This window comes from Malus domestica, chromosome 10 (genome assembly GCF_042453785.1).
Source record: "Malus domestica chromosome 10, GDT2T_hap1".
Taxonomy (NCBI): Eukaryota; Viridiplantae; Streptophyta; class Magnoliopsida; order Rosales; family Rosaceae; genus Malus; species Malus domestica.
The window spans coordinates 3,910,732-3,933,788 of record NC_091670.1 but is presented as its reverse complement, the minus strand read 5'-3'; the positions used below and the strand labels follow the sequence as shown (position 1 = coordinate 3,933,788).

Sequence of the window (23,057 nt, the reverse complement as noted above, 5' to 3'; positions counted from 1 at the left end):
TGTATCACGTTTAACATAGAAAAATTAAATTGAATCAATATCATGTATATCAATTCAAAATAATAAATTAATCATAAAAAATAATGATTAAAACGTAATACTCCCCTGATTTGATAGTAATTGAAGCTATTGTCAAATTTGATAGTAATTCTCTTCTGCCAATTCATGTATCACCACATAAGATTTGACATTTCGGTTGAAGAATATTAGTGTTATCTTTTTTTATTATTAAAGCTTATGTGAACATTTTAACCTCTTATCTAGCTAGAGATAAAGCCAAAAAAGTTATTCGCGCAGCCAAACAGGGGCTCATCAAAACTGTAGGAGCTATTTATGAAACTGGACTAAGAACAAGACTACTATTTATGAAAGTGGACCAAGAACTAGGCACTATTTATGAAACTGAATCAAGAACTAGGCCACTATTTATGGAAGTGGAACAAGATCTATGCACTATTTATGAAATTGGACTAATAAGGAGACAATATTTATGAAACTTGACCAATAAGTAGACATTGTTTATGAAACCCAATCAAGAATGAGACACTATTTCTAAAACTAAACCAATAGGTGGAAACTATTTGTGAAACTAGACTAAGATAGAAACACTGTTTATGAAATTGAACCAATAACTAAGCATTATTCATGAAACTGGACCCAGAACTAGCCACTGTTTATGAAACTAGACCAATAAGTAAACACTATTTATGAAACTGGACTAATAAATAAACATTATTTATTCAGAATAATGTGGGTTATGTTGCTGTAATTCCAAAAAATAATGTTTATTTTGTTCCTTTCCAGAGATAGTGTAGATTATTTTGATTTAGTTTTCATAAATAGTGTGGGCTATTTTGCTGTAGTTCTAGAAATAGTATGAGTTATTTTGGCTCTGTTTCAAAAATAATGTAGGTTATGTTGCTATAGCTTCAAAAATAATGTGTGTTATTTTGGTTTAGTTTAAGAAATAGTATGGTTTATTTTTGTTCAGTTTCAGAAATAGTGTAAGTTATTTTCCTATAGTTTCAGAAATAGTGTGAGTTATTTTGGTTTAGTTTCAGAAATAGTGTAGGTTATTTTGCTGTAATTTCAGAAATAGTGTGAGTTATTTTGATTTAGTTCCAGAAATAGTGTAGATTATTTTGCTGTGGTTTCAGAAATAGTGTGAGTTATTTTGCTATAGTTTCAGAAATAGCGTTGATTATTTTGCTGCAATTCCATAAATAGTGTTGATTATTTTGGTTCAGTTTGAGAAACAATGTGAGTTATTTTGTTGTACTTCTAGAAACAATGTGGGCTATTTTGGTTCAGTTTCTGAAATAGTGTGAGTTATCTTCATTCATCTTGAGAAATATTGTAGTTATTTCTTCACCTTCTCAACCATTTTTTCTCTCTTTTTTCACATCTCTAGTTGTAGACCACATCACTGCCGCACCGCATCACCATTAAAATCATCGTGACAAACCAAAATCAAACCAGCACCCAAAACTTGGATCCCACCATCTTCTCATGCTTCATCTTTGTTGTCTTCTTGTTGGCTTGGATTTGCCATCATCTCCCAAACCGAAGGCGCTTCGGTGGGATCTCACAGATGGAAAATTTTTGGTATTCAACACCACCTACACCAAACGAGCGCCACCACCTAAAAACATTATATAAGCTTATGTATCGATAAGAAAAATCCATGGGTGTAGAACTCTGCCATTTTTATTAATGATATCAAATTTTGCGAACAAACGCATGAGCAACTGACGATACATAGATTGCAAAGAGAAACTTCCTCATGGCGCTTTGAATGTCGTCTAGGGATTCCATCCAGTTTCAGTTCAAGGACAGACATTTCCAGTCTCTTTGTTTCTTCGCCAGATCACATTTCTCTACTGACAATAGTTTTAAGTTTATGCTTTGCTAATGACAAAATAATGTAGTTCTAGACGTAGACAAGTTAACTAGACAGTGTAAACATTCATATTCAAACTTTTTTTTATGTAACAATATTATATTAAAATATCGCTCGAATGAGAAATATTGTTACAAGCAAATCCCACATTTGCGAAGTTTGAGAGAAAAAGATGATTCCACATTTCCACTTGTGCAGCAGAGTCAATGATTATGATATATGTAATCACCATCATTATTAAGCATTGGTGATTTGGATAATAAAGGCAAATATAATGGGCAATGTGGTATTGAAACATTTTGAGACACATTTGGCAGCATCTTTCATTTCACTTTAGTGTAGAAAGACTGACTAGTCACCAAGGGCCCTCAGAGACTCCCAGTCACTGAAGAACTCTCATTCTTTGCATGTTCTGTTACAGAAGATAAAAGAAATTTAAAAAATATGGGGATGAATCGTTTTCTTCGATCCAATCTCAGAACCCAGGTATCAAATCTTAAATCCCAAACACTCATTTGGTTTTTTTTTTTGGATTACATCTTCCTGTATGTGTTTTCTGATTGACAAAGATAGAAGAACAACATAATATTACAAGCAACTGCATCATATTGAATCAAAACTCTATTTTAACTTCTTCTGACTTCTTAATGTCATCCCAAAAACCAAAATTGCACTCTTCATCTGAGGATCTGTAAGAGATTTGAACGAACATCCCGTATCTTAGCTAGGGGGCCAAAAGAATTAACAAGAATTGAAGAATTGAAAATGATTTCTGGTCTCTTTGTTTCTTCGCCGGACCTTCTTGCCCATTTCTCTGAGATTGTCGTTGACTATTAGCAGTTGGTTCCCTCTTGTCAGCTTTGCATCCTCTGTCGCCATCTCCTCTTCTTCTATGCTTGATTCTTTGAACAGGAACAAGAAGGAAAAAAAACCTAATTTGATCAAGTTCCTAAAGGCCAAAAATCCCTAGCTGGATAACAGAAAGCAATCAATTCAAAACCCTAAATTAAAAAATCTGCAAAAGTGAAGTGATTGGCCTTTATAACTCAGTTCTTCGACATGACTAAACTAACGGAAAACAAAACAAACATAACCCAAAAACGTCAGGGTCAAAACAGAGAAATCAATATGTTATTTTGGGTGGGCTATTTTAATTGGACTTGTTTAATATTCAACTTTGTACTAATTATTAAATAAAGTTATATGATGATTTTTCATTAAAACTCAAAGTTCCTTTTTTCATTAGTTTTTCTTATGAATTATCAAATATGACTTGTGGATTAATATTTGATAAATATCAGAGTGAGATCTAATCGAATGTTTACATGATGTCAAAATCTGATTCTTTGATAAGCCCACGTCAAAGAGAAATTTTTAGTTGTGACAAGAAAATAGATGATACACCATGTGTTTTTATGCAAGTGGTGAAAAATTTAATTTTTAAGTTGTTAATCTTTTAAAACGCATAACTCACCATTTATATAGGAACACATGGTGTATCACATCGTTTGACGGTCACACTGAAAAATCTCCTCAAAATGAGTCAAAGGGCAGGTTTATATAGGAACACATGGTGTATCACATCGTATCTCTATGCTTCTGGTACATGTGTGTCAGTCTTACTCTTCTAATAAGAGTTCGATGAGTGGATCCCAAAAAACAAGGAGTCGAATGGAGTCCTGAGTTCCTACCTCTCTTCTAATAAAGACGTAGTGGAGTTGTTCTTGGTGCCCTAAACCAAGATAAGCAGCCGCCTCTCCGCCTCGTTCTTGGTCTCCCGCAGTTGCAGTCGCAGTCTGACGTCATGATGAAAGCTATGGGTAAAATTCTCTCCCCCTTCAGGGTAGAAGCACACAAGAATAATATCGATAACAATATTTCTCAGCTCCCAATAATTCGTCCTTATAATACTAGTTTGAGATCAATGGCACTGGTATTTGCTCCTCCTAACAGTAAATATCCACCACAGAGGCCACTGAAATTATGCTCAAATTTCTCTTCAAATGAGATTAATATTGAGGAGGAGGAGGATGTAACGGAATTGGAATCCGAATCGGGGTTGGAGTTGGAGAGTGTTAACACTAACCCCTGCATTGATCTGTTGCGTTTTCTGTTGGCTGTAGAGGTGAATTCCTCCTACAGGCAGAAAGCCTCCGCCTCCTCTCACAGATATCTAAACCATCAACTTCTGCCGCTGGCCTGGTTCCACAGTCCCCTCACCACCCTCAAGCTCATTCGTTATCTCGGACAAACCACCGACTATGAATTGTTCCACAGTGCCTTGCTATGGCTCCACCACAACCACCCCAAAACCTTAGCCTCCAACATCGAGCCCCTTGCCGGCAACTCCGGTCGCGATTTTGTCGAGATTATCTACCGCCTTGTTCTTCTACAACTAATCAGCAGCCAACACTCAAATTCTGATGACGTCCATTGTCGAATCAGAGACAAGACCATTGCCATTGCCAATAAGGCTGCCGAGATGTACCATCGCGACCCTGATTTTCAGTTTTTACACGACCGGGTTTCTGGTTTTTTCGCAAACTACCTAAAGTCTGATATTGAAAAGTTGAAGAGCAAGAACAAGAGGATGAATGAGAACGAGGATGGTGATGATAATTATATCGAGTTTAGCTGGGCTGCGGCATGTCTCCCATACGCTGGCTACCGGGCTGCCACGCAGCTGTGTGAAAGCATTGCGAGGAAGCTTTTTCCGCGACAAGATGGATACCAAGGTCTTGAAGAGGTACGTCCGAAAAAAAAAAGTATTGAAGAGGAGGCCGATTACACGTCAAGAGCGCGAAGCCGGCTGACCAAGGAGGTTTTGCTGCCAGTGAGGAGGATGACATGTTATGACACTTTTGGCGGCAAGTGTAGGATTAAACAGTATCTGGAGGACGTGAAAGCCGGCCGCTGCGAGATTAAGATTGATGATGAACCTACTTCGCTGCTGCTGCTTCCGCATAGGGTGATACACTATGTGGACAATCCCGATGTAGGGGACGTTGCTCAACTTCACTGGAAGGCAATGGTGGAGGACTTGTTCAACAAAGGCAAGTGGAAGAATTGCTTGGCTGTATGTAACGTCTCGAAGCCCACGAGTCTGCGAGGTCAGGATGTGTCGGTGGCTTTTGGGTTACTGGTGTCTCAGCTGAGTGAACAGCCCTGGAAAGGAAAGGTCGTCCCTTTCGCTCGATATCCTGATCTGCGTCTGATACAAGGTGGAAATGATCTCAAGTCCCAGTGTGCCTTTCTGAGGGGCATGGACCACACCGAAACTTGTCCTTTCCACACGGTGCTTGATTTGATCCTCCAAGAGGCTGTGAATGCCAATTTGAAGCCGGAGCAAATGATCAAGAAGGTGCTAGTTTTCACTCATTATGGCTTTGAGATATCTAATGCCGACGGTCACTGGCCAACTACTTACCGGGCAATACAAAGAAAGTTTGAGGAGAAAGGTTATGGGGATGCGGTGCCACACATAGTGTTCTGGCAGTTGTGGAACAAGGGCGCTGCCGGCAACTGTGTCGAGCCTCCTTCAAGAATACCAGGGGTGACCATCCTCACCGGCTACTCGGACAATTTCATCAAGTTGTTCCTGGATACTGAGGGGGAAGTTGGCCCCAAGCATGCCCTGGAATCCGCCATCTGTGACAAAGAGTACTTAAATCTTGCTGTGGTGGACTGACTCAGTTGTCATGATCGATCGTTACGTTTATTTTAGTTTAAGTTATGGTCCTCGTGGACACTTGCGCTTAATTTGTTTCGGCTTACTTATTAATGCCTACGTTCGACTGGATGTTGTTCATTTCACAAGCCTTATAGAACTTGGGAAGCACAACATTCTAAAGCATGGCAAGTCTTCAGGACAGCGTATACTTTCAAATTTGGTATTAACTGTAGGCTTTCTCAAGTCATTTTGCTAGGGGAATAGATCCATCCACCCTCTTCTATCATGGCTCCAAGGCCAATTCTCTCTTAATATTTTGTTTTGCGCAATTTATCCTGTTCAGAATAAGTTCCGCAGTTATGCCTTTGATGAGATTTTAAACCACATTGGTTTTGGGATATGTCATTTGACCATCAAGGATTGAGTTTCTGGACGAGCTGATGATTTTGCAGTTTAAATCATCTTTTTCGAAGTCATTTAATGTCGTCTGTGATCAATGAATAGCAAGTCCCTTGCACGAGTGAGACGTCAACAAATTCGTTGGTTTGATTACTGGCTCGTAATGAATTGAAGGTAGTTATGGCCCCGAACTCGGCCATATATAGCAGGTTATAGTTCAATATACAAAGGCTTTGAGGGGCCAGTAGCTAAATCTTCAAAAGCATTCAAAGCCTCAACCAGATGGATCCACTCCACTCTCGTCTAATGCATTTACAGGACTTTTGCTGTATCAGAATCATCAGAGCCATACTTGCCTTTGAAGTAAGCGATAAAACTGAAGAATGCCATAGCGCGCATGATCAGCACTGAATTCTGCAGCTTTTTTACACTTTGAATTTGAGCAATTTGACCAACGAAGTGAAAAAAGTATACCGCGAATTCTGTGCGGATGATGATACATGTGAGTAGGGAGTGGGAGAAAACTAAGTTGATGAAGACAAATAAGCGTGTTATAATTGGGCAAACACTTACAATCCCGTGCCTACCAGAAATTCACTCTTTTACAGCAGCAAGTTTCACATAACGCTGTGGAAACATATCCTCATTGTTAGTAAATCAACAAACCAAATCATCATTAGCAGACTCCTTTGTTTGGTGTCACTCCAAGAGTCTGATGAATCATTAGCATAGAATCATTTCAGTGATGCGCAGCGTAGGAAGAGTGCATAAGATGCAAATTTTCATTAAAGGCATACGGCCTGCTTACTCTGGTGTGGTCTCACGGTTTCATAAAATAAGTTACCAACTTGCTGCTGCTGTACTCATGTGTGAGCTAGGCATACTCAGTGGCATTTTAAGAAAACACTCGTTATATGTGAGGCATATTTAGAAAACTTACGTGGAATCGCCCATTATCCTTGCCCATAACCTGATACAAACCACACGCAGAAAACCTATAAATTGCACACTTTTTCCCTCCATTTCCCTCCAATTCGCTTATAAAAGCAGCCACCCGGTGCAATTCATTCCAAAAATTCAGTCTATCTCTCAAGAAACCACCGCAGCGCATCTCTCTCTGCTCTCTGCTCTCAAGAAACTACCGCAGCGCATCTCTCTCTGCTCTCTGCTCTCAAAACCACCGCAGCGCAGAGGTATCCTCTTCTCTCTCCTCTCTCCTCTCTCTTTTTTCTCTCTTCTCTCCCCTCTCTCTACACTCTCTAACCCTAACCCTAACACTAACACTCTCTCCTTCTTCAGATGGCGGCGTTCAGTGCCTTCATGTCCGGTGGCGCCTGCAAATTTCAATCGCTGACGGATCTCCGCGCCGTTCAAGGATCCCAGCAGGTTCTTGCTAAATCGCAAGAAAATCTCAACCGAAACATTTCTAATCTCAAGCTATGGACTGATGCATACGTGCATACGCCTGAGGATGTCAAACTGGCGATCGAACTCCGCGACGACAACCAATGGACCGCTTCTTTCACTACTGCCAAAAGCAATCCAAACGCCGGAATGATGAAACAGATTTCAGACAAGGCCCGTCCCCCTCTCCGTCTGCAATTCAAACGAATCACCGAGATCGTAGAGGTCAAGAAGAAGCCAACCGCCATTGGACAGCACCAGGAGGAGGGCGAACAGGGAGGATACGACAAGGCCGAGGCTCTAAACGACGCACCAAAAGGCAAAAAGGGCAAAAAGGGCAAAGGGCAAAGGGGAAAGGGCAGCAAGGTCAAAGGAAAATAGACACGAGAGGAGCGAAACCACTCAGCAATAAGGGCAAAAAGGGAAAAGTAGTTGGGGAAGGCATTGGGGAATTTGCCGAATTAGGATCAAACTGTAATTGGGGATCAAACTGTAATTTTCATTCTTTTCGAGGGGTTAGTTTTGTAGTGTTGTCAGTCTTAAGGGTGCAACGAGCTAGATTTCACTAACAATGGTGACATTTGAGAAATGAAAAAGTATAATGTTGTTTACTAAAATACGGATGAAAAAAATATTTCACTTTCTAATTTCTCCATGTGTTTACCAAAATAACGCGAAGAAAACGAAAAATGTAAATTTCCTCTAAAATCCATAATCAAATACCAAAAAAATAAAGAAAAATGTAAATTTCCTCTTAATATTATCAATTAGACAACTTTAATAAAAAAAATTTCGTCAGTAACTTTAATAATTACTCAACTAAAAATAATTAGTTAATATACTAAGGGTCATTTGGGATTGCTGATAGAGAATTAGAAGTGCTTTTTGTAACTAAAAGTACTTATGACCATATACAACAACATTTTTTAGCAAGTACTTGGATTTGAATGAAAATTTTAACATGTTTATACTACAAACACTTTTAACAAAAACGCTTGTGAGTAGACACCCAATCAACCAATCTTAAGTTACATGGTTATACTTTGAAGCTGTGGAAGCTTGCATTGCATTGACATGGAAACATCTCTATATATAAAGCTAGCTAGCTAGCATAATAGTTCACTTCAACAGTAGTCATCAGGGCCAGCCTTGAGGGGGTGCGAGGAGTGAGACCGCACAGGGCCCCCGTTTTTTGGGGCCCCTAAATTTAATAACCTTTGTAATATACTAGATATATACTATAAACGTGAGCATATCAAACGACGTTGTCATAGCCGATTTGGCAAGCATTGTTTTTGCTATCTAGGTGTGCACACGTTCGATTCCGTGGTTACCTATATTTTTAATTATGAATTTTTTTTCAGCCGTGTTTATTTCATATTGGGCATTTTTTGGGGTTTTTTTCTTCCTCCAAAGCTAGATAAGTATTATTAAATACTAATGGATACATTTATTTTTAATTATGAATTTTTTTTCAGCTGTGTTTATTTCATATTGGGCATGTTTTGAGGGTTTTTTTTTTCTTCAAAGGTAGATAGATATTGTTAGATACAAATGGATACAATTACATCCTCCGAGTATTAAACAAGATTTGAGGACCAATACAAGCCCAAATATACTTCCCTTCATTTTTGAATGCAACAGATGCCACAGAGTGTGCCGCACGATTACCTTCTCTAGGCTTTTTTAGCTACACTGTTGTTTTCTTGTTTTAAATATATGTAGTTATTTTCTTTCATTATAAAAGATAACTTTTGCTAATAAATCTATAATTAGGAATGTCATAATAAATTAAAATTTTAAAAGTTTGAAGATATAATCTTTAAAAGCCTCATTTTTTTTCTTATACGATATCATTTAACCATTTATTTTCTAGTCACTATTTGATGGTCATCTAATTTTCATTTTATTTGAAAACCATTTTGTCATCCATATATCAATGATTTGTTTAACACATAAATTTTTCTTGAGATGAACTCTGGATGATAATAAAGAGCAAGAATAGTTCTAATTATAATATTTGAATGGTGATATGATAAGTACATATCCACCGTGCCATGCTTTTTCTATTAAAAAGCAAGGAGTTTTGAACCCAAAAACATAAGGGATGCAGATAGATACACAAACCCAACACACCATGTTTCATTTTTATTTATTTTCTTGTGCGTTATATCAATTTTTACACATAAAAAATAAAAAGTATAAAAGAAAATATAGCAACCAAAATTTTAGGCCATGTAAGGGCCCCGTTTGGATCTTGCACAAGGTCTCTAAAATCTCAAGACTGGCCTCGGTAGTCATCAGTACTTTTTATATATTTCAATGTCTTTCCAACGTGATTCCATGTAGTAGGTAATGTTAGCCGGTGCAGCATAAACTCCACATTTGAAGTACAAATCTCCTGGCCCTTGATCCTTCACCCGAAATTTCTGGACTCCGTCAATGAAAATAGTCACGCTCCCTCCGTCGACGTCATGGATTATGTTAAGTCTGAACCACTTATCGTAAAGATTTGTACCCACCAAATCTCGACTATAATACCTCATGTCGCCGTTATAGATTCTTAGGATTATAGTCGTAGCACCCTTAGCTGCTCCATGGATCTGTGCTACTGTAGCACCAGAGGTTCCATTTGGCACAAATCCATACCCTTCAAATTGCCATATTCCAGATGAGTAGTCAAATCCCTGCATAAAACTTAGTTAGCGCCAACTAATGATTGCTTTTTCGTCGGACAATATATGAATCTGGACTACCCGTTCTAGAAGCGTTCCACATAAAACATATACAACGCATGGCAAAAAAGCACAAACAAATCCATATAAGGATTTATAAGGAAGCATCCGTATAAGTATTTATAAGGAAGCATTTTTTTCTTGTTAGATTTATGTTGGCAAACTATATATATATATATATATATATATATATATGGACCATATAAGTCAACTTGATCGATAGTTTATATTCACTGTCTAAATGTAAAATCAAACATTTGATAAAATTTAACATGATCAATGACTAAGATTCATATTTTGACAAGTAATTCTTGCTCACGGTATATATAGAGTAATGTTCTCTTTTGTCAAATCATTTGACAATGTAGGAGTATTTATAATATATATACAAGACAAAGGTATTCTATTAGACTGTCTGACAACATAAGAGACTTATTCATAAAACTGTGATCTGAACAACATATTCAGTAAAAAAATCAATCTAATCAAATCCATCATATACCAACATAAACATTTATCAGTAGGATTATGGGGCTAGTCATATATAGCAGGTTAGGAGGCGTACCCTCATGCGAACTTCAGTACGTGGCTGGGTTTGGCTATTAGGGTCATGGGGCTTGTCATCAGCATAGACCCACAAACGCCTTACACCATTGACAAAACTGTAGCGCTCCTCCAGTGGTACGTCATACGGTTTCTGTAATTCGGAATTATATTCCGTTAACGGAACATCGACGAAGCCATCAGTCGGATCAGCACCACATAACTGAATGATGTCTTTCAGTGAGCCCAGAAAAAACAAGGAGAGAAGGTAACCTCTCATGTTTTCTTTCTCCACTACCTACCTCGTATGGTTGATGGTGGGAGCTTATATCTCTGCATCTTGGTGTGTGTGTATATATATACACATTAGATCATTGTTCACATTACTTATTTTCATCCTTTATTTTAATATATTTTCATTTTGTAATTTGACATTTACAGCACCACCACCACTAAACCATATCTCAATAGTAGGGTCTGCGCTCTGGTTTGTGCTAAGTTTTTCGTTAATTCCAAATACTACATACATTTTCTTATATTTAACTCTACACGTGTAAATTTAGCTTATGTTGCCGGTCCCAAGCCCGGATAAAGGGGAAGGAGGAGTGCGTCAGGTAGTTTACAATCAACGCTTTGTTCTTCACATCGAATCCCTATGATATGAATCCTAAACGCAATTTGACATTTACTAATGAACATTTTGAGTATTGAAAACAAACATATCGCTCTATGAAAGATAATTATTGACACGATTCTTTCTATTTATATTACGATACATTCTGCCTTGTGATCCGAGTACACTATAACGTTTGTCACTAAACACAAAGAATAATAATGAAGCGGCTTTGAACTACCTTTAATATTTGAGTACTGTTAGGGAGATTAAAATTTTGAACTAAATTTGTAAACTAATTGACGTAATAATCCAAACATTAACAACTACATCATCAGTTTACAAAATTTAGTCTCCCTAACTTTACCCTTAATATTTTACCATTTAGCCTAACTAATTAAAGTCCTTATACTAATTCTAACGTGGGTTGCATGGAAGGCAAACAAAAGCTTTTTCAACAAAAGGTTATTATATATCGGCGGGGAGTGTACACCCGTGAGGATATTTGCAGGGGAGTTAGCACAATATTATTGTTAAATTCAAGCTAATTAATAATGTAAATACCCACAAGATGACAAGGCATGTGAAACTACCCAAGTATGGTTTCTTAGAACACTATGACAATGCTAGTTAAAAAAAATTAAAGGATCACTTTGGATACGGTTCCTAATTATCAATATTCTTTTACTGAAACCTTGTTGGTTTTCAATTTTTTATCGAAGTCCCTGAAATTAATGTGATAATGTATTTTCATGTAGGTTATTATATTTTTTAAATTAAAAATTGAAATTTATAGTTGTTTGTAATAATGAGATTTTAAATAAATAAAACCCATAATTTGTGGATTAAAATTATTAAAATATAAATTATACTCTCCAATATATTTTGTGTGTGTGTGTGTGTGTGTGTGTATGTATGTATATAAACGTGGGTACATTCATCAAAATTAACAAAAAAAATTATTGTACCAAAATATGGGTACATTCTTCAAAACCACACAAAAAATAATAGATATTTGGCTTCATAACATTAGTAAATTTCTTTGATTAAACTTGACATGGATTTATGGAAAAATAATGTACTCATATAAGTTTAAAAATGGTTAGGAAAAAATTGAATAGATTTTATATATGAAAAAAGGGTACATTTTACTACAACAAATTGATATATTTAAGAATGGGTACATATAAGATTAAAAAATTGGAGACCTTTTTATAAAAAATTAAGGAGTACAAACTTATTCTAATTTTTTTTTTATTTTGGAAATGTTTTGAATTGAAAATTAGTTAGGAGTTTACTAAAGGTGTGAGTATTAAAATCCTAAATCAATTATTAGTTTTTGTTTTAAAAATTATATAACTGATATGTAAATTTATTATTGCATTAATGCTAGGGACTTTGATCAAAATTTGAAAACTAATAAGGTTTCATCAAAGAACATTAGTAACTAAGAATCGGATACTAATTTTTTCAAAATTAAATTTAGTTGGAATAAATTAGCCCTTTAGCCTGCAGGGTAGTTAGCATAATATAGTGCATGATGACTGACAGAGTAAGAAAGAGACTAAAAATACTCGAAACATTGGAGGAGGCACCAAGGGTCCAGAAGGATGCGGATGAGGATGCTTTCCAGATTCTTTTTGTGAAGATTAATTTATTTTAGTCGTTTATTGTACATTATGCGGCTAACTTTTGGTAGGTATTATTTGTATTTAATTTAAATAAAAAAATTTACAATAATTTCAGATCGTAGAATGAATAATGAACGGATAATTGATTCCTATAATTCTCACAAAGAAAATCCAGATGAAATCCTATTCTGGTCCAAAACTGATTTGGGCCTATCCTAACTTTCTTTAAAAATTAAAAAAATTAAAAATTAAAAAAATTAGAAAAAAACTTTCATGCATCGTTGTTGGTTTTTCTCAAAATCTTCTGTTCTCAAAGTTCTTTTTGTCTACTTACTATTTGTCCGTTTGGTTATTCACGAAGAGAAATTATACTTACACACCTCAAATTACTTCTCTCATATCCTTTTAATTTTTTAATATTTTTATGAAACACCATTAACACTTGTTAGAAAAATATTAAAAAAAATTAAAGGGATGTGGAGAAAATAATTTAGAGTGTGTGAATATAATCTCTCTTCACCAAATTTTTTCTCAAACACCTTTTTGTCTACTTATTATTTGTCCGTTTCAAATTATGTCATATCCCAGTTGGCCAATTCAACAATCATAAATATATAATTGATATTCCTAACACAAGTTAACAACACTTAGAAAACCTTTTGCAAGTAGGAGATTGTCGTGATAGAATATTTCTCTTCAACCTATTACTTCTCGATTTCAAACTCTTTCGCCTCTCTATAGTTAGATAAATTTATGCAAATAGTATTGTTTGTGAAAAATTAAAACACCATTCCAATTGTCCAATTACAAACAATTGAGTTATACATAAAATAAAAAATAAAGGGTAAACTGCCAATTTAGTCATTGAATTATAATCTGAGTGAAAATTAGGTCTCTAAACTATTTTTTTCAGAACAATCAGTCATTGAATTATAAAAATCTACCAATTACATCCCTAATATTAGATTTGAACCTACTATATTCATTTTTCCATTAATTTAAGTCACGTTACTTGCATGTAATATACATTGGAGGGAAGATTGGTAATTTTTCATTATACATCTTAGTTTAGTGTTAAAGTTTAATAGTCTACACAATAACAACAAAGCATTTTTCCATTAAGTTGGGTCGGCTTCAAAGTTTAATAGTCTATAATAAAATAAAATTAGTCTATGTGCAGACTTATACATGAAGGGAATTAGTCTATGTTGCTATAGCTTCAAAAATAATGTGTGTTATTTTGGTTCAGCTTAAGAAATAGTATGGTTTATTTTTGTTCAGTTTCAGAAATAGTGTAAGTTATTTTCCTATAGTTTCAGAAATAGTGTGAGTTATTTTGGTTTAGTTTCAGAAATAGTGTAGGTTATTTTGCTGTAATTTCAGAAATAGTGTGAGTTATTTTGATTTAATTCCAGAAATAGTGTAGATTATTTTGCTGTGGTTTCAGAAATAGTGTGAGTTATTTTGCTATAGTTTCAGAAATAGCGTTGATTATTTTGCTGCAGTTCCATAAATAGTGTTGATTATTTTGGTTTAGTTTGAGAAACAGTGTGAGTTATTTTGTTGTACTTCTAGAAACAATGTGGGCTATTTTGGTTCAGTTTCTGAAATAGTGTGAGTTATCTTCATTCATCTTGAGAAATAGTGTAGTTATTTCTTCACCTTCTCAACCATCTTTTCTTTCTTTTTTCACATCTCTAGTTGTATACCACATCACTGCCGCACCGCATCACCATTAAAATCATCGTGACAAACCAAAATCAAACCAGCACCCAAAACTTGGATCCCACCATCTTCTCATGCTTCATCTTTGTTGTCTTCTTGTTGGCTTGGATTTGCCATCATCTCCCAAACCGAAGGCGCTTCGGTGGGATCTCACAGATGGAAAATTTTTGGTATTCAACACCACCTACACCAAACGAGCGCCACCACCTAAAAACATTATAGAAGCTTATGTATCGATAAGAAAAATCCATGGGTGTAGAACTCTGCCATTTTTATTAATGATATCAAATTTTGCGAACAAACGCATGAGCAACTGACGATACATAGATTGTAAAGAGAAACTTCCTCATGGCGCTTTGAATGTCGTCTAGGGATTCCATCCAGTTTCAGTTCAAGGACAGACATTTCCAGTCTCTTTGTTTCTTCGCCGGATCACATTTCTCTACTGACAATAGTTTTAAGTTTATGCTTTGCTAATGACAAAATATTGTAGTTCTAGACGTAGACAAGTTAACTAGACAGTGTAAACATTCATATTCAAACTTTTTTTTATGTAACAATATTATATTAAAATATCGCTCGAATGAGAAATATTGTTACAAGCAAATCCCACATTTGCGAAGTTTGAGAGAAAAAGATGATTCCACATTTCCACTTGTGCAGCAGAGTCAATGATTATGATATATGTAATCACCATCATTATTAAGCATTGGTGATTTGGATAATAAAGGCAAATATAATGGGCAATGTGGTATTGAAACATTTTGAGACACATTCCGCATCTTTCATTTCACTTTAGTGTAGAAAGACTGACTAGTCACCAAGGGCTCTCAGAGACTCCCAGTCACTGAAGAACTCTCCTTCTTTGCATGTTCTATTACAGAAGATAAAAGAAATTTAAAAAATATGGGGATGAATCGTTTTCTTCGATCCAATCTCAGAACCCAGGTATCAAATCTTAAATCCCAAACACTCATTTGGTTTTTTTTTGGATTACATCTTCCTGGATGTGTTTTCTGATTGACAAAGACAGAAGAACAACATAATATTACAAGCAACTGCATCATATTGAATCAAAACTCTATTTTAACTTCTTCCGACTTCTTAATGTCATCCCAAAAACCAAAATTGCACTATTCATCTGAGGATCTGTAAGAGATTTGAACAAACATCCCGTATCTTAGCTAGGGGGCCAAAAGAATTAACAAGAATTGAAGAATTGAAAATGATTTCTGGTCTCTTTGTTTCTCCGCCGGACCTTCTTGCCCATTTCTCTGAGATTGTTGTTGACTATTAGCAGTTGGTTCCCTCTCGTCAGCTTTGCATCCTCTGTCGCCATCTCCTCTTCTTCTATGCTTGATTCTTTGAACAGGAACAAGAAGGAAAAAAAACCTAATTTGATCGAGTTCCTAAAGGCCAAAAATCCCTAGCTGGATAACAGAAAGCAATCAATTCAAAACCCTAAATTAAAAAAATTAAAAAAGTGAAGTGATTGGCCTTTATAACTCAGTTCTTCGACATGACTAAACTAACGGAAAACAAAACAAACATAACCCAAAAACGTCAGGGTCAAAACAGAGAAATCAGTATGTTATTTTGGGTGGGCTATTTTAATTGGACTTGTTTAATATTGAACTTTGTACTAATTATTAAATAAAGTTATATGATGATTTTTCATTAAAACTCAAAGTTCCTTTTTTCATTAGTTTTTCTTATGAATTATCAAATATGACTTGTGGATTAATATTTGATAAACATCAGAGTGAGATCTAATCGAATGTTTACTTGATGTCAAAATCTGATTCTTTGAGTCGTGACAGGAATATAGATGATACACCATGTGTTTTTATGCAAGTGGTGGAAAATTTAATTTTTAAGTTATTAATCTTTTAAAACATATAACCCATCATTTATATAGGAACACATGGTGTATCACATCGTATGACGGTCACACTAAAAAATTATCTTCAAAATGAGTCAAAGGGCAGGTTTAATTGTAATTGTAACAGGACTCGTATCTCTATGCTTCTGGTACATGTGTGTCAGTCTTACTCTTCTAATAAGAGTTCGATGAGTGGATCCCAAAAAACAAGGAGTCGAATGGAGTCCTGAGTGGCCAGGGATCTGCTGTCCCCTAATTTGTATCTCGTTCATGTCTCCTTTTTAATTTTTGAACACGTGTCCTATGCCTTAACTCAAAGTTAACAGTGTTAACTTTTCTAATTCATTAAAGAAAATTAAAATAATAAACACAACAAAACTCAACACTGGAAGTATTGAGTCGAAGCCGACGACAATTCTCACCGTCCTTGAAGCTTCTTTCCACTCTCTCTTTCTATCTCTCATCGGCGAAGCAGCGTAGGAGGATTGATAAATAAATGGGTAGCTGAAAAACATCAAAACAACCCATCAAAAATTACACAAACCCCAATTTCTAACCAAAACTAAAATTAAAATTCAAACTTCTCTAACTTCACCAATTGATAACTAAATGGGTAGCATGAACACATTAAAACAAGCAAATTGGTATTAATCCCAAAACAATTACAGAAAACCCATCATCTAAACTCACCAAACCAAATTAAAAATCCAAACTTTTCAAGTCTACCAATCGAAAACCAAACGGGCGGCTGGAAAAAATCAAAACAAGCAAATGGGTATTGAAATTCCAGCAACAAACACCAAATGAAGAAGAAGTTTCAGAATTGACCTGCAGTGAAATGTTGGTGAAACTAAATCCTGAAGATAAAGAAATGCCAATTCGCCGAAAAGCTGCGAGCGGGTTTCGAAGGAAGTCCGGGATCGGGTTTTGTTGGGGCGTGCGTGCAAGCGGGTTTACCGGAGGGGATATGTTGCAGACGGGAGGAGAGGAGGAGGCGATGGGCTCTGGCCTTCACTTTCCCCAGAAAATGGCCGCATCTCTCTTAATGAATTAGAAAAGTTAACACTGTTAACTTTAAGTTAAGGCATAGGACACGTGTTTAAAAATTGAAGAGGAGACATGGACGAAACATATATTTGGGGACAGCAGATCCCTGGCCGTCCTGAGTTCCTAACTCTCTTCTAATAAAGACGTAGTGGAGTTGTTCTTGGTGCCCTAAACCAAGATAAGCAGCCGCCTCTCCGCCTCGTTCTTGGTCTCCCGCAGTTGCAGTCGCAGTCTGACGTCATGATGAAAGCTATGGGTAAAATTCTCTCCCCCTTCAGGGTAGAAGCACACAAGAATAATATCGATAACAATATTTCTCAGCTCCCAATAATTCGTCCTTATAATACTAGTTTGAGATCAATGGCACTGGTATTTGCTCCTCCTAACAGTAAATATCCACCACAGAGGCCACTGAAATTATGCTCAAATTTCTCTTCAAATGAGATTAATATTGAGGAGGAGGAGGATGTAACGGAATTGGAATCCGAATCGGGGTTGGAGTTGGAGAGTGTTAACACTAACCCCTGCATTGATCTGTTGCGTTTTCTGTTGGCTGTAGAGGTGAATTCCTCCTACAGGCAGAAAGCCTCCGCCTCCTCTCACAGATATCTAAACCAGCAACTTCTGCCGCTGGCCTGGTTCCACAGTCCCCTCACCACCCTCAAGCTCATTCGTTATCTCGGACAAACCACCGACTATGAATTGTTCCACAGTGCCTTGCTATGGCTCCACCACAACCACCCCAAAACCTTAGCCTCCAACATCGAGCCCCTTGCCGGCAACTCCGGTCGCGATTTTGTCGAGATTATCTACCGCCTTGTTCTTCTACAACTAATCAGCAGCCAACACTCAAATTCTGATGACGTCCATTGTCGAATCAGAGACAAGACCATTGCCATTGCCAACAAGGCTGCCGAGATGTACCATCGCGACCCTGATTTTCAGTTTTTACACGACCGGGTTTCTGGTTTTTTCGCAAACTACCTAAAGTCTGATATTGAAAAGTTGAAGAGCAAGAACAAGAGGATGAATGAGAACGAGGATGGTGATGATAATTATATCGAGTTTAGCTGGGCTGCGGCATGTCTCCCATACGCTGGCTACCGGGCTGCCACGCAGCTGTGTGAAAGCATTGCGAGGAAGCTTTTTCCGCGACAAGATGGATACCAAGGTCTTGAAGAGGTACGTCCGAAAAAAAAAAGTATTGAAGAGGAGGCCGATTACACGTCAAGAGCGCGAAGCCGGCTGACCAAGGAGGTTTTGCTGCCAGTGAGGAGGATGACATGTTATGACACTTTTGGCGGCAAGTGTAGGATTAAACAGTATCTGGAGGACGTGAAAGCCGGCCGCTGCGAGATTAAGATTGATGATGAACCTACTTCGCTGCTGCTGCTGCTTCCGCATAGGGTGATACACTATGTGGACAATCCCGATGTAGGGGACGTTGCTCAACTTCACTGGAAGGCAATGGTGGAGGACTTGTTCAACAAAGGCAAGTGGAAGAATTGCTTGGCTGTATGTAACGTCTCGAAGCCCACGAGTCTGCGAGGTCAGGATGTGTCGGTGGCTTTTGGGTTACTGGTGTCTCAGCTGAGTGAACAGCCCTGGAAAGGAAAGGTCGTCCCTTTCGCTCGATATCCTGATCTGCGTCTGATACAAGGTGGAAATGATCTCAAGTCCCAGTGTGCCTTTCTGAGGGGCATGGACCACACCGAAACTTGTCCTTTCCACACGGTGCTTGATTTGATCCTCCAAGAGGCTGTGAATGCCAATTTGAAGCCGGAGCAAATGATCAAGAAGGTGCTAGTTTTCACTCATTATGGCTTTGAGATATCTAATGCCGACGGTCACTGGCCAACTACTTACCGGGCAATACAAAGAAAGTTTGAGGAGAAAGGTTATGGGGATGCGGTGCCACACATAGTGTTCTGGCAGTTGTGGAACAAGGGCGCTGCCGGCAACTGTGTCGAGCCTCCTTCAAGAATACCAGGGGTGACCATCCTCACCGGCTACTCGGACAATTTCATCAAGTTGTTCCTGGATACTGAGGGGGAAGTTGGCCCCAAGCATGCCCTGGAATCCGCCATCTGTGACAAAGAGTACTTAAATCTTGCTGTGGTGGACTGACTCAGTTGTCATGATCGATCGTTACGTTTATTTTAGTTTAAGTTATGGTCCTCGTGGACACTTGCGCTTAATTTGTTTCGGCTTACTTATTAATGCCTACGTTCGACTGGATGTTGTTCATTTCACAAGCCTTATAGAACTTGGGAAGCACAACATTCTAAAGCATGGCAAGTCTTCAGGACAGCGTATACTTTCAAATTTGGTATTAACTGTAGGCTTTCTCAAGTCATTTTGCTAGGGGAATAGATCCATCCACCCTCTTCTATCATGGCTCCAAGGCCAATTCTCTCTTAATATTTTGTTTTGCGCAATTTATCCTGTTCAGAATAAGTTCCGCAGTTATGCCTTTGATGAGATTTTAAACCACATTGGTTTTGGGATATGTCATTTGACCATCAAGGATTGAGTTTCTGGACGAGCTGATGATTTTGCAGTTTAAATCATCTTTTTCGAAGTCATTTAATGTCGTCTGTGATCAATGAATAGCAAGTCCCTTGCACGAGTGAGACGTCAACAAATTCGTTGGTTTGATTACTGGCTCGTAATGAATTGAAGGTAGTTATGGCCCCGAACTCGGCCATATATAGCAGGTTATAGTTCAATATACAAAGGCTTTGAGGGGCCAGTAGCTAAATCTTCAAAAGCATTCAAAGCCTCAACCAGATGGATCCACTCCACTCTCGTCTAATGCATTTACAGGACTTTTGCTGTATCAGAATCATCAGAGCCATACTTGCCTTTGAAGTAAGCGATAAAACTGAAGAATGCCATAGCGCGCATGATCAGCACTGAATTCTGCAGCTTTTTTACACTTTGAATTTGAGCAATTTGACCAACGAAGTGAAAAAAGTATACCGCGAATTCTGTGCGGATGATGATACATGTGAGTAGGGAGTGGGAGAAAACTAAGTTGATGAAGACAAATAAGCGTGTTATAATTGGGCAAACACTTACAATCCCGTGCCTACCAGAAATTCACTCTTTTACAGCAGCAAGTTTCACATAACGCTGTGGAAACATATCCTCATTGTTAGTAAATCAACAAACCAAATCATCATTAGCAGACTCCTTTGTTTGGTGTCACTCCAAGAGTCTGATGAATCATTAGCATAGAATCATTTCAGTGATGCGCAGCGTAGGAAGAGTGCATAAGATGCAAATTTTCATTAAAGGCATACGGCCTGCTTACTCTGGTGTGGTCTCACGGTTTCATAAAATAAGTTACCAACTTGCTGCTGCTGTACTCATGTGTGAGCTAGGCATACTCAGTGGCATTTTAAGAAAACACTCGTTATATGTGAGGCATATTTAGAAAACTTACGTGGAATCGCCCATTATCCTTGCCCATAACCTGATACAAACCACACGCAGAAAACCTATAAATTGCACACTTTTTCCCTCCATTTCCCTCCAATTCGCTTATAAAAGCAGCCACCCGGTGCAATTCATTCCAAAAATTCAGTCTATCTCTCAAGAAACCACCGCAGCGCATCTCTCTCTGCTCTCTGCTCTCAAGAAACTACCGCAGCGCATCTCTCTCTGCTCTCTGCTCTCAAAACCACCGCAGCGCAGAGGTATCCTCTTCTCTCTCCTCTCTCCTCTCTCTTTTTTCTCTCTTCTCTCCCCTCTCTCTACACTCTCTAACCCTAACCCTAACACTAACACTCTCTCCTTCTTCAGATGGCGGCGTTCAGTGCCTTCATGTCCGGTGGCGCCTGCAAATTTCAATCGCTGACGGATCTCCGCGCCGTTCAAGGATCCCAGCAGGTTCTTGCTAAATCGCAAGAAAATCTCAACCGAAACATTTCTAATCTCAAGCTATGGACTGATGCATACGTGCATACGCCTGAGGATGTCAAACTGGCGATCGAACTCCGCGACGACAACCAATGGACCGCTTCTTTCACTACTGCCAAAAGCAATCCAAACGCCGGAATGATGAAACAGATTTCAGACAAGGCCCGTCCCCCTCTCCGTCTGCAATTCAAACGAATCACCGAGATCGTAGAGGTCAAGAAGAAGCCAACCGCCATTGGACAGCACCAGGAGGAGGGCGAACAGGGAGGATACGACAAGGCCGAGGCTCTAAACGACGCACCAAAAGGCAAAAAGGGCAAAAAGGGCAAAGGGCAAAGGGGAAAGGGCAGCAAGGTCAAAGGAAAATAGACACGAGAGGAGCGAAACCACTCAGCAATAAGGGCAAAAAGGGAAAAGTAGTTGGGGAAGGCATTGGGGAATTTGCCGAATTAGGATCAAACTGTAATTGGGGATCAAACTGTAATTTTCATTCTTTTCGAGGGGTTAGTTTTGTAGTGTTGTCAGTCTTAAGGGTGCAACGAGCTAGATTTCACTAACAATGGTGACATTTGAGAAATGAAAAAGTATAATGTTGTTTACTAAAATACGGATGAAAAAAATATTTCACTTTCTAATTTCTCCATGTGTTTACCAAAATAACGCGAAGAAAACGAAAAATGTAAATTTCCTCTAAAATCCATAATCAAATACCAAAAAAATAAAGAAAAATGTAAATTTCCTCTTAATATTATCAATTAGACAACTTTAATAAAAAAAATTTCGTCAGTAACTTTAATAATTACTCAACTAAAAATAATTAGTGAATATACTAAGGGTCATTTGGGATTGCTGATAGAGAATTAGAAGTGCTTTTTGTAACTAAAAGTACTTATGACCATATACAACAACATTTTTTAGCAAGTACTTGGATTTGAATGAAAATTTTAACATGTTTATACTACAAACACTTTTAACAAAAACGCTTGTGAGCAGACACCCAATCAACCAATCTTAAGTTACATGGTTATACTTTGAAGCTGTGGAAGCTTGCATTGCATTGACATGGAAACATCTCTATATATAAAGCTAGCTAGCTAGCATAATAGTTCACTTCAACAGTAGTCATCAGGGCCAGCCTTGAGGGGGTGCGAGGAGTGAGACCGCACAGGGCCCCCGTTTTTTGGGGCCCCTAAATTTAATAACCTTTGTAATATACTAGATATATACTATAAACGTGAGCATATCAAACGACGTTGTCATAGCCGATTTGGCAAGCATTGTTTTTGCTATCTAGGTGTGCACACGTTCGATTCCGTGGTTACCTATATTTTTAATTATGAATTTTTTTTCAGCCGTGTTTATTTCATATTGGGCATTTTTTGGGGTTTTTTTCTTCCTCCAAAGCTAGATAAGTATTATTAAATACTAATGGATACATTTATTTTTAATTATGAATTTTTTTTCAGCTGTGTTTATTTCATATTGGGCATGTTTTGAGGGTTTTTTTTTTCTTCAAAGGTAGATAGATATTGTTAGATACAAATGGATACAATTACATCCTCCGAGTATTAAACAAGATTTGAG

The 23,057-nt window shown here is 37.6% G+C and overlaps 3 protein-coding genes and 1 long non-coding RNA gene across 4 annotated transcripts; 2 read left to right on the top strand and 2 right to left on the bottom strand.

Moving 5' to 3' along the window:
- The first annotated feature begins 3,716 nt into the window (after positions 1-3,716).
- On the top strand, positions 3,717-5,588 carry LOC103411936 (uncharacterized). The gene has a single exon (XM_029108952.2). The coding sequence runs from the start codon at positions 3,717-3,719 to the stop codon at positions 5,586-5,588; it is 1,872 nt and encodes a 623-aa protein (XP_028964785.2).
- A 4,085-nt stretch (positions 5,589-9,673) lies between these two features.
- On the bottom strand, positions 9,674-10,931 carry LOC114827306 (citrate-binding protein-like). The gene is made up of 2 exons (XM_029108951.2): positions 10,674-10,931; positions 9,674-10,060 (listed from the first exon to the last, which is right to left on the bottom strand). Exons 1-2 carry the CDS (start codon positions 10,929-10,931, stop codon positions 9,674-9,676), a joined length of 645 nt encoding a protein of 214 aa, XP_028964784.2.
- A 4,643-nt stretch (positions 10,932-15,574) lies between these two features.
- LOC139188843 (uncharacterized) lies at positions 15,575-17,546 on the bottom strand. The gene is made up of 2 exons (XR_011572191.1): positions 17,331-17,546; positions 15,575-17,006 (listed from the first exon to the last, which is right to left on the bottom strand). It is a non-coding gene; the product is annotated as an uncharacterized lncRNA (long non-coding RNA).
- A 255-nt stretch (positions 17,547-17,801) lies between these two features.
- LOC114827305 (uncharacterized) lies at positions 17,802-19,676 on the top strand. The gene has a single exon (XM_029108950.2). The coding sequence runs from the start codon at positions 17,802-17,804 to the stop codon at positions 19,674-19,676; it is 1,875 nt and encodes a 624-aa protein (XP_028964783.2).
- The last annotated feature ends 3,381 nt before the right edge of the window (positions 19,677-23,057 follow it).